The following is a 14,530-nucleotide window of genomic DNA, read 5'->3' as shown; positions in this document are numbered from 1 at the left end:
ATGTTCTTTGTTTAGAGGCATTAGTGAAATTGGCATAGCTTCAGAGGAATAATTTGAACAAATACTTCAAACAGCTAAATAAGAAACATGAGAAATAGTCAAAACAATTAAGATCAGCAAATCCCTAGCTGACTATTCTCAACATTCTAATCACTTGAATCAAGCACCAATGTCAAAAAGAACTGTATAGACAACTGGATTAATCTAGAGTTAAAAACAAGACAGTTATCACTAGAGAAAGAATGTGGCCACACTCCATGTACATAACATCTTTTTATCTAAAGAGTTACTGGTTGAAATACCTTCCAAAAGTTCTCAGGTACATAGTACTGCAACTTGCTTTCCATCAAGTGCCCAAAAAGAGACTGTACTTGGTAGAATACACTGTCGTCTGGATTGTCCGTGTCATCATCCACTGAAAGCAATGACTAAAAAGAAATGAACTGTGTTAAATCAGAAATATTCAACCGTTTTACAGGAAACTTGACTTAACATACGTGTGAGCACCCATATTGCTCTTTGAGAATGGTATGTGTGTTTGGATGCATCTATAACTCTGCACATGCTTAGCTTCAACACTTCCTAGCTGGTATAATCATGAATAAATCATCTCTTTGAGCTTCTGTTTGATTACGAATAACTGGAACTAGATCCTGGAACTACCAGGATCTCTACAAGAAATAAGTGCAACATGATAACACACAGAATAGTCTCAAAACTATTTACTGCTGAATCACAAGTTACTAGTATAGTGCTGATGATAAGTCTAAATATATCTAGAACACCAAAAATGTTAGTGATTTTATAACAGAACTTGAGAATAATTTAGTTCAAAAATCACATTAAGTCAAATACAATGTCAAACAGGCAGCATATTACCCTAGCAGACTTATAAAATATGTGACTATGAACAATATATTATCTATAAGATTTATGAAGCTGCTAGAGAATCTCCAATTTTGCTTAGTTTTGGTAAGCCCAAAATTGCAACATATGAATATGGAACAGTTCTCAGGCAATGTACACATACATCATTTATGATACTAAACAGGAAAGAGGCAGGAAATCACCTCAGGGAGACCCGGCTGCATATACAGCTGCTGGAAGACTGCATTCATGTAACACGTAGCGCCACCGTTCCTCAGCCCCACAAACCCTGAGCTGGACCTGCTATCCACTGGGGGAAGGTACTAGGAAAGAGATGAGTAGAAATAGTAGAGGAGAGAGCATTAGCATCTGCCACCAACACATGTCCTCACAGCTATACGAGATGCCCAAAGGAAAAAGATACAGATTCATCCATCCTGCATGTTTATGAGTCTGCAAATGCAATGCAATTTTAGAACTGCTCTCTCAGTGTTTCCTTCCAGTTCCTAAAGTACCTCGCATACGGGGCGTGTGTCTTTGTACATCCACTATGTAGTCACACGTTCAGTCACTTAATTATCATTCAACAAATGTTCCTGAAGAGCCTACTATGAGCCAGCATTGTGCCAGGGATATGAGAGACAGCAGGAATGTATCTGGTCCCTGATCTCTAGGCGCTTACATTGTAGGAAGGTAGATAGGTAGCCATTAATCAACTAAAAGTACTGATACGTATGTACAAACTGTGGAAGTTCCCTGAAAAGGAGGAACAGAGTTCTGTGAATAGAGCTTACTATCCTAACCAGTCTGGATGGTCAAGGAAGGTGCATGTTCCTTTCCTTTCTTTTCGAGAAGGTAACATTCTTCTATTGAGCTTTCTAATAAGCATGCAATTTAAATAAATAGGTAAATACCCTAGCGTGTCACTTAAGGATGGTTTGTAATAGTGCAGATTCCAGTACAGCGTTTTTCTAGGTAGAAATAATCTAGAAAAGGCATCTTGGATAATGTTTAATATGGCACTTCTCCAAGTAGAAAAGGATATTGTAATGACACACTGAACTGTTATCACAGTAGAACCTTGGTTCTAATGCTATGACCGAAATCATGTTATCCACATTAATCAAGTACTTGCATCCATGCGATAACTAATCAACTGACAAAATCCTGCAGGTCTTCTGGACTGAAAAGAACTGCTAAATATCACAGACTTTTTGTTAACATTCAACATACACTTAGAGTAGGGTGATTTCTAAGACATAATTAACACTGTAATTTACTTGTGGTCCAAATTGCAAAGTAAAAACTTATAAAGTAAAAAAAAACTGGTTCATAACAGTGCTAAAAATATATTTATATATGACAAATATTTTCTTCATTATGCTGACATAATCCCTGACTTAATAAAATAGTAAAATTGTCATTTAAAATCAGATTATTAAATAAATGCATGTAAAACTAAAGCATAGCATAAAACAAGCATTATAAACTAAACAGTTCATACCAAAATAGTTTCCAATTTACACACTCGAATTTCACCTTGCAAGTGCCATTTCCTCTGTCTGGAACACTTGTTCTCATTCTTTTCCCATCTAATTTGTATGTTCCATAGTACTCAGCTCAGGCATCCGAAGGGATGACAGCCTATCTATGATGTTCATGGAGAATGCTTTCGAAGTGTCCTCTCACTCCTGGTCCACAGGTCCAGGGCACCTGCAGCTCACTTCCTTCTTGCAGATCCCGACACAAACGAAGCTGTTCCACGGCTACTCATGGCTGGAATGACCTTGGAATTGGCTCACTATCCTTTTGGGCTCTATTTTAAACTTCATCATTTTTAAGAAGCCTTCTAAAACACCACCACCATGTGTCGAAGTGCCTCTCTATTAATAGAGCATTCAGGACATACCTCTAAGGGCTGGGATTATATTTTCACTTCTGAGTTCCAAAAGCTAACAACACCCCTTAGCACATAGTAAACTCAATAAATCTTAGTTGAATTTAACTGAACACAAACTGTACTGTGACAGAACCAGTATCTGTTTTACTTTGTAACTCTAATGCCTGGCACTGTGCCAAGGAAAGAATTTCTCAAAAAATAGGTTGAAATGTTACTTTTTACTGAGAGTAATTATCAACTGACTTGAAAATGTCTCATCTTTTTTAATTAAAAGGGTATCAGTTAGTAATATATTACAGTCTATTAGTGCAATACACTACAGATGATAGCTGACTTGAATAAGTGAACATGATAAGCAAAAGAATAACATTGATTTTCTTTGTGATTAGGATAATGTAAACATAATTTTCAAATAAAGCGTTTAAGAGATCATTCTAAAAAAAATAAGTGCATCCAGATCTAGAGAACTTACATCAAACTCCTTGGTAAGAGCAGGATCAGGTTGATGATGCATGGAAAGTAGTTCTTTTGTAATAATTTGAAGATTTGAAGGTGAGCTATCAGCCAGCATTACAAGGACTTCATAGGCTGCCAATCGGCTATTCACTGTACTACATCTAAAAACGAAAGACACAGTCAATTTCAACAGTGAATAATTTACTTAAGTTGCTCATTAAACTAAATCAGCATTTGAAATGAAAGTAAAGAGCTGCAATTCCCGAAACAGGGTTAAGTCAGGTCTGCTGGCAGAACCCAGTAATCTAGTGGGAAGTGCTTTCTTAACAAGGGAAGAGACCATGAATACTGGGGGGATGATTATGGTTTAGAGCTAAACATCTTCTTGGCCTGATGATAAAGTAGCAAATTTTTAAATTACAACTTCAGAATATTCTTATCTAAGTGATGGATCAGCAAGAATAAAGCATAAAGAGCCTGAAAACTTTACCAAAATCACAACATGGAAATAACTATCTTTCAATTAAAGTAAGTAGGAAGAAAGGTTTTGTAGGTATCACCCTGAAATTCATCTACACAGCAAATATCTACATGGCAGAAAGCTACACAAACCAGAAAAGACGCCCAAAAACACTTTATATGCATCTGCAGATAAAGAATTCTTCAAGGATAGTAATCAACTTTCTACTTTGCTGGAAAAATGGAGACAGAAATACATAGTTTTTTGTCACGTCAATTTTTAAAAAATGACAATGACAGATAACCAGCAAGCATTCTGCAGGAAACCAAAGGCTTCTTGATGGCTCACCTTTAGTAGAAATCATTTTGGGGAAGGACAGTAATTTCTCACTGTCACTTAAGCCATCCTTGCATTTCTTAGGACATCACAGGTTAGGAAGGATACACAGAAAAGAGGACATCCAACCTCTGAGAGACACTTAAGGAGTGGAGCGTAGGGTATGTGTTCAAGAGGGGGCTGAGGGGCTTGGAGATCAGCCCCACGTCAGGCACTGAGGACAAGGGCTGTGTGGAGCTGGCACTGTCCTTTGCTTCTTACCTGTGTTTCTGGGTTGCAAAGGACAGGTAAAGAATGAACAGAAGTTACCGTATATACAGGTAAGAAGTCCTTTTGTTGGTGTCCGATAAGAACAGCATTCCTTGTGAAAAGAGCTTCTGTGTACTTTAAATCTCTTTCTGGCTTTAGGGTTTTGGTGGGAAAAGGCTGTGAGTCACTGTGACAAACGAGTATCATTCAGTGCACTGGGGAGGGAGGAAACAAGTGTTTCCTTTTCTAGTCAAGGCACTGTATGTGATTAAAAAAACACAACGACCTGTTGGTGGAGGTACTACTTTTAATACATACAACTGGAAGGATTCGTGAAAAACGATTTCAGTAAAACTGCTGAAGATTTATTTTCTCTGTTCACTGAAAACTGAAACACTCATGTATTTCTATTGCTCTAATAGAGGAGCCCCCACGGAGTTAGCACTCAATCTTCCAGAACAAGACTAGGACAGGGGAGGGGATGGAAGTCACAGTTTGAAGGAGACCCAAAGAGTTTTGATGAAGGTTGTTTATTACCTAAAACAGATCTTGCTAATAGGGAATCTCTAGATAGAGAAATATTCATACATAAGATAGCTCTAAGAGTCCATTAATATAATGCTTATTATTATGCCTTGCCCATTTCAATAACCACTGAAACTGTACAGGAATTTTTTTCTCTGGTTAAATACCAAACCCTCAGTTTCTTTAGGATTACTCAATTAACTGGTTTTCAGGAGAAAAGAACAAAGTAAATTAGATTCAGAGTAAATAAGACGGCAGCTTGTAGCTGCCTCCTCCTATCTCAAAGAGAAACATCACCCACGTAGGGTCAACATTACAAAAGGATCTTTCAAATTTCTACCCATAAAAACTGGTATAAAATTTGATTCTAAAATTATCACTGTAATAAGTCACTAGCAGTTGTAATTATCAGGACACAGTCAATACTCAGCAAATCACAAGGTTCATGTACTAACGCACCTATGCTCTTCTCCCAGCAGAAACCCTCAAGACTCAAGCCTACTTTCTGCTACTTTGGAAGGAATTCTTACAACCTCAGCTTCTCCTGGAATTTGTTACTGACCAAGTTAACCACATTATTACTTACTCTTCCATCTGGATGATAATAATGGTACCAGCACACCTGCGCTATGTGCCAGGCAGGCTTTATCCTAAGCCCCCTCACATGCATTCTTTATATGGTAGATAATATCTTACAAGCTACACACACTCACAAGATGGAAGACAAACTCCAAGTTAAGAAAATCTTTCTGGACTAAAGTTTCGAATTAGAATTTTTACCAAAACTGAACACAACGTGCATTTTCCATACTTTGGATGAAAGTCCTGTTGACTGATGGCGGCACTGCCAGCTGGAGAATGACTATTTAAAATAATTCTAGAAGCTCGGAAAAGGAAGTCATCTAACAATGGTTTAATGAGTGATGAACCTGGAATAGAGCATAATATTCATGTTGAGGATGAACATATATTTTAATTCAAAGATTCTGTCTTGCACTTTCCTATCAGAGCATCTAAGGCCATCCCATGGCAGGGCATTCAATTTAACTCGATGTCTCAATGTTCATTTTTTGAACACTTACAATATGTGGCAAAGCTCTGTGGGGCAGAGGGGTGGGGATGGGTGGGAGAGTTGGGGGACAGGATTCAAAGATAGACAAGTGAAGGTTCCTCCCCTACGAGCTTACAACAGAGTGAAAGAAGTTAAGCTTTCACTTAAGAGACACTAATGCCAGTAACATCACAAGGCAGATGGTTTGAGTGAATAATTAACTTTTACTCCGGGCACAGGGGAGTCCACATAAAAGTTTTTTAAAACTTCAAAAATCTTTAGATAAAAATGACGTGCCCATCTCACCCTGGTATAGAATCACTCTTTTCTATGTATCCCCAGTAGCCAAGAAGATTTTTATACAGCTTGGTTTGTACAATAAAAGTGATAACTAACATTTTGATCTGTTTTCTGAATATAACTTGTAATACTGAATACGCTTTTATAAATTACATGTGTGCCCCACCATCCAGGGGTGTTGGTTGGGGGCTGCTTCTTGAGACAAGAATTATCTTTAAAAGAGGTAAGACATATAACGGATTATATTTTATAAAGTATGTAACAGCAAAAAGACAAAAACCTACTTTGATTTATAATTTTTAGTTGGTATGAAAAAGTTACGTGATCCAACTATTTTGAACACTTTAAAATTCTCTATAGGGTTTAATGACACATATAAAATTCACCTTAAATTTGTTAGCCACTAAAATTCCAATCTCTTATTGCCTGAAGGGTCAATTTTCTATGGAACACTTAGCATCTATCTTATTTTCCCAATTACATGTAACGCTACGGCAGTAAGTGAGAACTGAGGTATTCTGTCACATAAGATGAGGTAATAATTACCAAGCATTTCCTTTTCTGCCCCACAGAGTGAAAGAAGGGTCTTAATGAGCCGTAAGTGTCCTGCCAATAAAATGTTGTCGGCTTCACTGGTCTCACATTCAGCTGTGCGATTAGGTTCAAAGTTATCCAGCCAAGTAATCTCATCTTCGAGCATGGTGGCTGGGCTGATTCTTAACTGCTCCATTTCTGAAGCTAAGAAGGAAAAACAAACATAAACATTTTGAAGAAAGAAGGATTTCTTTCCTTGGAGTTAAAATCCTGAATTCAAGTCAGCAAAGACAAGTCTCCATCTTTCACTTCACAGATTAAAAAACCTGTCATGGGTGAACGGAGGCGCCCACAGGACTCTGAAGGCGCCCGCAGACCCGCGCCCTCCCTCCTGAGCTCTCTCAGTCGTACAGCAAACGTTAGGAGCGTCTCCTCTGTGCGCCACGGTGCTAGGTCCTGGGGATGTAAGATGGAGGGGACAATTCTTGTTCTGGAGAAGCTCCTGTTTGGTGGGTCATAGCAGACATGCCAGGGAACAAATCCTTCTAGAGAAGGAACGGACTGAGGGGTGAGTGGAGAGCCGATGCTTTTTACAGTGTCACCTCTGCCAAGGGACGGGAGCTCTGCAAAGGAGAGGGGGCAAAAGCACAGAGGCAGAGTCCGAGTTTCCAGACAGTGAGCCAGACTCCGGAGAGCCACTCTGTTCTTTCGTATTACGTATTTCATTTTCCCCTCCAAACAAGGATTTAAAACATGATTCCAAGTTGGAAGTTAGGATTAGGGAGGAGAGCAGAGATTGTGCTCTCTTTCCACTGCACTACAGCCACAGGCAAGCAGGGCCCCAGGTGGGGACGGGAGAAGGGATCTTCAGGGTTTCCTTATTAACAACATGAGGCTAACACCTACACTGCAGAGTGCTGTGTATAAAGTGGCTAGTACTGGCACTGGCATACAGAAAATACTCCAAAAATGGCAAATATTGCTTGTTCCAAGACATATTCCCACTCTGCCCTCGACATCCCAATAAGGGATCCTGAATCTCATAGGTGACTCAGCGACACAGCAAGGCTACACTAACACCGTGTTCCTGCATTCTGAGGTTGTGCGTACAGCCAGCTCATGAGACCAGTTCTCAAGAAGCGAAGCAGAATACCCTCGCCACAACCAAGCCAGAGAGCAAACCTTTGCTGGCTGCTTACACTGAAAGCCTGGTTGAAAACCGTGGTACTAGGCTAAGATTGTGAGATGGACATGCAGCCCACCCACTTCCTAGATAGTACAGGTCTTACCCCTGAATCAAGATGTATACTCTTACTACATCAACTCAGGCGCCAACGAAACCAATTTCACGGCACTGCTCAGAGTACCGGGTCCTCGATTCTCGAGAGACTTAGGAAATCCATAGAGGCACCTGCCTTAGCGATGTTGCTGGGGTTTCTTAGTCACTCTGTCTTTACATGTCCATTGCATGAAGACCTTTGTATGAAGTTTCCTTTTGGTTTAAGTGCTGGGAAAAAGATTTGTTTCTTTTGAGAAACAATTCTGTTTCTTCTTCTAGGGTACTGAGGACAACCAAACAAATGCTGTTTCCTGTTTACCTCTGTCTTCCAGGAAACTCACAACCCAATTCTGACGTGTGGGACTGGACAGCGGGCACAATTTTTTTTTTACCTCTTGGCCTTGACGTTCTTTTCGAATTAATGTTTTTGTCAGTCCTGACTTTTACTTTATTTATTCCCTGTAAGCTGAAGCAAATCTTTCCCATGATCTTTGCATAAAGGGTGAGGAATAAACTAACAAACTCTTCATTTGAACAACTAAAATTTACACAGAGCATTCCAATATACATTTGTATTATATAAGAATAAGCGCAGATGACTAACATCTTAAAACACTCGAACAAAAGAATTTCTAACAACGATACTGCAATCACCTAACGGTAAACAATCAACTGAATTCTATCATTTACTTCTATTACTATCAACGTAGCTCAACAGATTCCATCTCCTTCAAACTTTTAAAATTGTCAGAATTGGCTGTAATGGAGAGAAAGATTCTTCCTAATAGTTCTGTATCAGTGTAATTAAAATATTAGCCTTTGACAATTTTTAAAATCAACAAATCTTTTCAACATATTAATGGCTGGGTGTGTAATAGGAGAAGCAATAACTGATACATGGGTTTACATGCTATTTTCAAGAAAATAAAATTCGACTTCAAACAATAATTATAATGTTATTTATAGCTGAGATATATTAAGTCAGATTTAGAAATGTCTGTCTTTTCTAGTCCTTCTTAACCCCTCCACCTACATAAATCAAAGTTAGACATTTACTTACTTGTCAGATCATCTAATAATTGGCACCTCAGATCAAAATACTCCATACACTGAGATAATAATCTAAAAAACAGATTTCAATGATTAAAAAGAGGCTGATTTTAAAATAAAAAAAATTTTCTTTGTAAGAATAAGTTCGTAAAACAATTGAACAAGAGAATTTTCCTAAGCATAAAATAACTACTTCTACATTAATTCAACTTCAACATTTTAGCAAGACGTACACAAGTGATTTTATTTATACAGATACAGTATAGGAATAACAGTGTAAAGAGAAGAAATTTACTAAATCTGTCACATTTTGTAATGATGCACACAGATTGCATACATAATGCATCGATTACATTCATTTGTTCCAATAGCAACTGATACATATTAAGTACCTACTATATGCTTAGAATTATTTTAAGGGAGTAGTGAACAAAGAACAAAGGAGACAGACAACAGACAAAAAATACATACACATGGTAACTGGTGGTAAGCGCTAAGAAGCAAAATAAAGTGGACAAGACAAGAAAGAGAAAGGTAAATTCTTTTATCCTGGACAATCAATGAAGCTTTCTCTGCAATTATGGTAGTGGGAGCGCAGTTTTAAAGTCAGGGGACCTTGCTTTTAATCTCGGCTCCACTACTTACAGCTGGGTGTCCAGGGACAATTTATTTCAGTTCTCTCAGTTTTCTGATTTCTAAAATGCTTATTAGAGGACTAGGAATAAATATGCACACATATACACAAACATGCATAAAGGGTCTGGAATGCACTAATGATGAGAACAGACAATGAGTGAAGAATTATGATTATTTAAAAAGTGGGTATTATTATTTGCCAAACTCACTTGGCCATTTTGAGGATTAAATGACAAATACATGCCAAGAATTTAGCCTGCTGTGTGGCACATAATGAGCCCATGGTAACTGTTATTATCATCATTACTATTACTACTAAGGGAAAATACGTACCAAACTTGGGCATTAAAAGTTATGAAATGCAACTTTCAAATTATAAAAATGTGTAATTAAGACGCAGTTTTCTGTAACATTGCATGTTTTACATTCAAGAGAGTCTCTGAGAGTGTATGCTCAAGAACTCAACTAACGTTTTCTGTTTCTTTTGCAAAGGTTAGAGAAACTCAGTAACAAATCGAACTCTTCGTATTGAGGTATGTTCAACGAGCTGACTCTTCAAGTAAAAGCACAACAGCTTACTTCTTAAAAACGGCTGACACATTTCAACTAAAGAATCACTGAGCTTACTAGCTGCTAAAAGGATTAACTGATTTTAGGAAACTTTCAACTAGGAAAAATTAGAATTCTAAAATAAAAAAACGTACAAAGGCAAAAAAAGAAGTTTCTATGTCTTTTAATCTGAACGTCTTTATCAGGGAAAGACCACTGTCTGAAATTTGGCTTTACACCACTGAAGATTTACTTTCATAAGCAGAAATACACAGCTAAGGTCTCATTTAGGTGAGATCTTGATGGCCAACTGTAACATGACTGTAAGATTCAGTTAAATTTTTAAGTTTTATACATCACTCACAATGACCTTATCTCAGAAACCAAAATCTTGATGTCTCCATTTATAAATGTAGAAGGTTAAAAGAGGTTAAATGGTTCAAAATAATACTTAAAGTTGAGACTTAGATATGGGGGTCAGGAATCTCCATATATGAAAGAGGACTTAAATAAATGTCAAGATAGCTCATGTTTACAGACTAGAAGACTAAATCTTGTTAAGACGCAAATCATACCCAGTCATCTACAGACTCAATGCAAACCCTATTAAAATACCAGTGATGCTTTTCACAGAAATAGAAAAACTTATTCTGACATTGATACGGAATCTCAAAGGGACCCTCTGGTAGCCAAAACGATTCTGAGAAAGAACAAAACTGGAGGACTCACACATCCCGATTTCAAACTTACTACAATGCTACGTAGAACTAGAATACAGATCAATGGAAGTAAACATATATATGCATGCATCTATGTATGAGTGTGTGTGTGTGTGTGTGTGTGTGTGTATGTATATATAAAATATTTATGCGTTCAAATGACTTTCAACACGAATGTCAAAACCATTCAATGGGGAAAGAACAGTCCTCAAAAAATTGTGCCGAGACAACTGTGCATCTACGTGGAAAAGAATACAGTTGGACCAAGTTTGCATGCTTGTATCTTAGGGGTTTGGAGTAGCTCTAACATTTCTTCCCTCTATGGGCTCTAATTTATAAAGCATATACACAAGGAAAGTAGATAGTGATTTCACAAATCTCTGCGGCACCTTCTAAGTCCCAGATCAGGGGCTCTCTGGTAAGGCCGAGTCGGAGAAAGTGGCTGAAACTTGAAGTCAAACTTGGTATCTCCTACCTCCCATTCTGGGCCCTACACTAGGGCACCCCTTCACACAGTTTAGCCTAGCCCAAGGAGATTAGATGGGGCAGGCAGATGGATTTACTCAAGTCATCTCTGAGCCTGGACCACAAGACTTCTATGTCAGGCATGTATAAAACCAAGATAGCAAAAACAACAACAAAAACGAACAAACAAAAAACCCACCAAGAAAGTAGGTTAGAAGGATACCTCACTACCTCAAGACATGGAGTTATAAAGTAAGCTGAGCTAAGAAACTGCTGTATAAGTGGACATGAGCAGTGTGATCTTTAATCAGTGATCTGGCTCGAATAATGCAGCCTCCCCACAACTAGGTGAGCCTTCTCTCTTTTTGGGATAGGTGGACCAGGTTGGGTGGAGGCTGGAGTTGGGGTGGTCGAAAGGAAGAAAACCTAGTATTGTTTGTTCCTTCTAATTTTTCTGTCCTGAATGGGGAAAAAACTGAAATGTCCTACTTCAGGGCACAAATGTGGTAAGAGGAAAGGATAAACTCTGTCATCTTAATCATGCACTGTGGACTTTGGGGGAGCAGTACACAAGTCATTCCTCTCTTTCTGTATGACGTGAACTTTGTCATCTGTATTACGTACCTCTGATTGACTCCTCGCATGATACTAGTGGGGGACCAGAGGGGCAGCTGAGCCGTGAGAATCACACCCAGGAGAAACTGATTTGGCTTCTGTACATCTGGATGAGCTGAAGTATCTGTCTGACTAAGAGTATACAGCTGATCACAGGCAACACGGCGAATCTGGAATTACATTTTTAGTGGCAAAGGATGTACATCAACCAACACTTAGAAACTGCTTAAAAAATGATTTTCCTCCAAAGTCCACACTCTGAAGGATGCTATAAGGGTTTGAGCATTTCAATAATTAATGGTAAAGTTTACATGGAAAAAACTGGGTTAATTTAAAATAAGTGTGGTCTGGGAATTGATTTCCCAAATTATTCTACTATTGTATTCCACTCTAATCAATATGTTTATAATTTCATGTAAATGAAAATAAGGAAAAACTTCTTCAAGTGTCTCAAAGTTAATTTTCATGGTCACGTAAGAAAATCAGAATTATAAAATCTAATGAAAGTTCATGGCTTGAATTTGGTCTTTCTTGATTTTGACAAACATGTTGATGCTTAATGCTAGCTGCTTTTGCCAGCTATGGATGTTGAATACTGGGTGTAACATTTTGTGTTGCTATAAACAACACAAGTTAATCACAGCGCTAGTCTCAACTTTTGGTGGAATATGGAACAGAAAGGAGGGTGACAGTCCAAATGGTCATGTTGCTTTCAGAGTGGTCTGCAGCCCCTTTGCACGACTCCCTGAGAGGACTAAATGCCATTCCTTCTGTACCTCTCATAATGTCACAGCTATCCAGAGAGCCCATGACAGGATAGGACCAAATGGGTTTTTTATAAAGTAAGGTAAAAAATCCTTACCTCAGCACTTGGTGATCCAAGCAGAATATCAATGATAAAATCAGCAACACAGGGCAAGTTATAGAAAGATGCTACCGAAAAGAATAAGGACGATTGGGAGCAAGGGAGGAAACTAAGTTAGGAAGTGCATTTTCAAGATTTCAAAAATTCTGAATAATTTCTTAAGCTTAACTAGTAGAAATCATCTCCTCTTCCACATGGAATCAAATTCCGTACCTTCCCCAACTGCCCCGTGTCTGAGACCACCCCAGGAGAGACTAAGGTGCTCAAGAGCAGGGCTGTGCCATGGTCACCTTTGTACCCTCACGTTTTCACACACTGCCTTATGCACACCAGTTACAGGATAAATATGTCCTGCCTTGATAAACGATCCATACTTGTGAACTATAAAACGTACCCTACAATAAACTTACAAATGATAGAAAGGCTTGAAGTTATCATTTTTTCACCTTGATTTTAAAATATCTCTAGAATTGTAAGGAGATTGAACTATGAGTATGGCTTATGCTCAAAAGCATTTCATAATGACTTACCCTCCTCATATATAAGCCTTTAAAGGTATGTTTGCTCAAAGTAAGCCATTTTGGATACTATTTTACTGTTCCATAAAGGTCTAATTTTTTTCTACATGTTTATCTTGGTCTTACACGATGAGTTTGGATGCTATACTAAATACATAATAATCACCAATTCTATGTAACAGCCAGTCTGAATCAGTAATAACAGTGAACAAGGCTCCTACGTGTTAGTACAATTTTTAAAAGTGGAGCTATTAAGGCTTCATCTCTGAATAAGTATTTATTGAGGGCCTATTACACATCACGTGGTGTTCGGGTGCTAAAGATTCAGTAGGGAACACAATGGACAAAAAAAGTCTCTGTTCTTACAGAACTTACCGTCTAGTTGGGGAGGGAAGAACGATGATAAATATGATAAGCAGACAAATTATACTCTATGCTGTAAAGTGACAAGTGATGTAGAAAAAATAAAGTAAGGAGTTTAGGTGATGCTGGGTGAGGAGAGGTTTGTGATCTCCTTAAAAGGCAGGGGATGAACATACCAAGAAGTGTGAACAGCCAGTGCAAGGGTCCTGAGGTTGGAATGTGCCTGCAGTGTTGGGGAACAGCCAGGAAGCCAGGGTGGCTGAAGCACAGTGAGGGAGCGGGAGAGGGGAGTAGGTGAAGGCACAGAGGTATCAAGGGGGTGAACAGTGTCAGGCCTTGAAGGCCTCAGGAAAGATCTGGCTTTCACTCAGTGTGACCTCAGAAGCCACTGCAAGGTTTTAAACAGGAGTGATACAATCTGACTTACATTTTAGAAGGTCTACTCTGCTTACTGTGTGGAGAATAAACTGCAAGGGTAGAAGCAGGGAGATTAGTTAGGGCACAACTGCTAAAATCCAAGTAAGAGATGAGGGCGGGTCAGAGAGTAGTAACAGCGAAGGTGGTCTAAGGGGTAGAATCTAGATATGGTTTGAAGAAGGATGTGCTGACAGATTAGAAGCAGGGTGTGGAAAAAGGATGACCCCAAGGTTTTTGGTTAGAGCAACTTAAAGAATGAAACTGTTGTTAAGTTGGGAAAACTCTTGGGAGGTATGGGCCAGACCAGTAATTCAGCTCCGGACGTGTTAAATTTGGGAAGCCTATCTGATAATCTAAGTGGAGATGTCAGGGGAGA

The 14,530-nt window shown here is 38.6% G+C and overlaps 1 protein-coding gene across 2 annotated transcripts in view; it reads right to left on the bottom strand.

The window, feature by feature from the left end:
- The window catches only part of USP24 (ubiquitin specific peptidase 24), a 119,699-nt gene that overhangs the window by 30,999 nt on the left and 74,170 nt on the right, over positions 1-14,530 (bottom strand). For both annotated transcript variants that reach the window (XM_072974371.1, XM_072974372.1), the window contains exons 37-44: positions 12,854-12,924; positions 12,001-12,161; positions 9,018-9,079; positions 6,691-6,882; positions 5,605-5,722; positions 3,240-3,384; positions 1,071-1,190; positions 303-428 (exon numbers count right to left, since the gene is read on the bottom strand). In XM_072974371.1, coding sequence (XP_072830472.1) covers positions 303-428; positions 1,071-1,190; positions 3,240-3,384; positions 5,605-5,722; positions 6,691-6,882; positions 9,018-9,079; positions 12,001-12,161; positions 12,854-12,924 — 995 coding nt within the window. The remainder of the gene's footprint in view (positions 1-302; positions 429-1,070; positions 1,191-3,239; positions 3,385-5,604; positions 5,723-6,690; positions 6,883-9,017; positions 9,080-12,000; positions 12,162-12,853; positions 12,925-14,530) is intronic.

The sequence above is a fragment of the Vicugna pacos genome, chromosome 13 (assembly GCF_048564905.1).
Source record: "Vicugna pacos chromosome 13, VicPac4, whole genome shotgun sequence".
Lineage (NCBI taxonomy): Eukaryota > Metazoa > Chordata > Mammalia > Artiodactyla > Camelidae > Vicugna > Vicugna pacos.
This window is presented reverse-complemented; position numbering and strand designations above follow the sequence as displayed.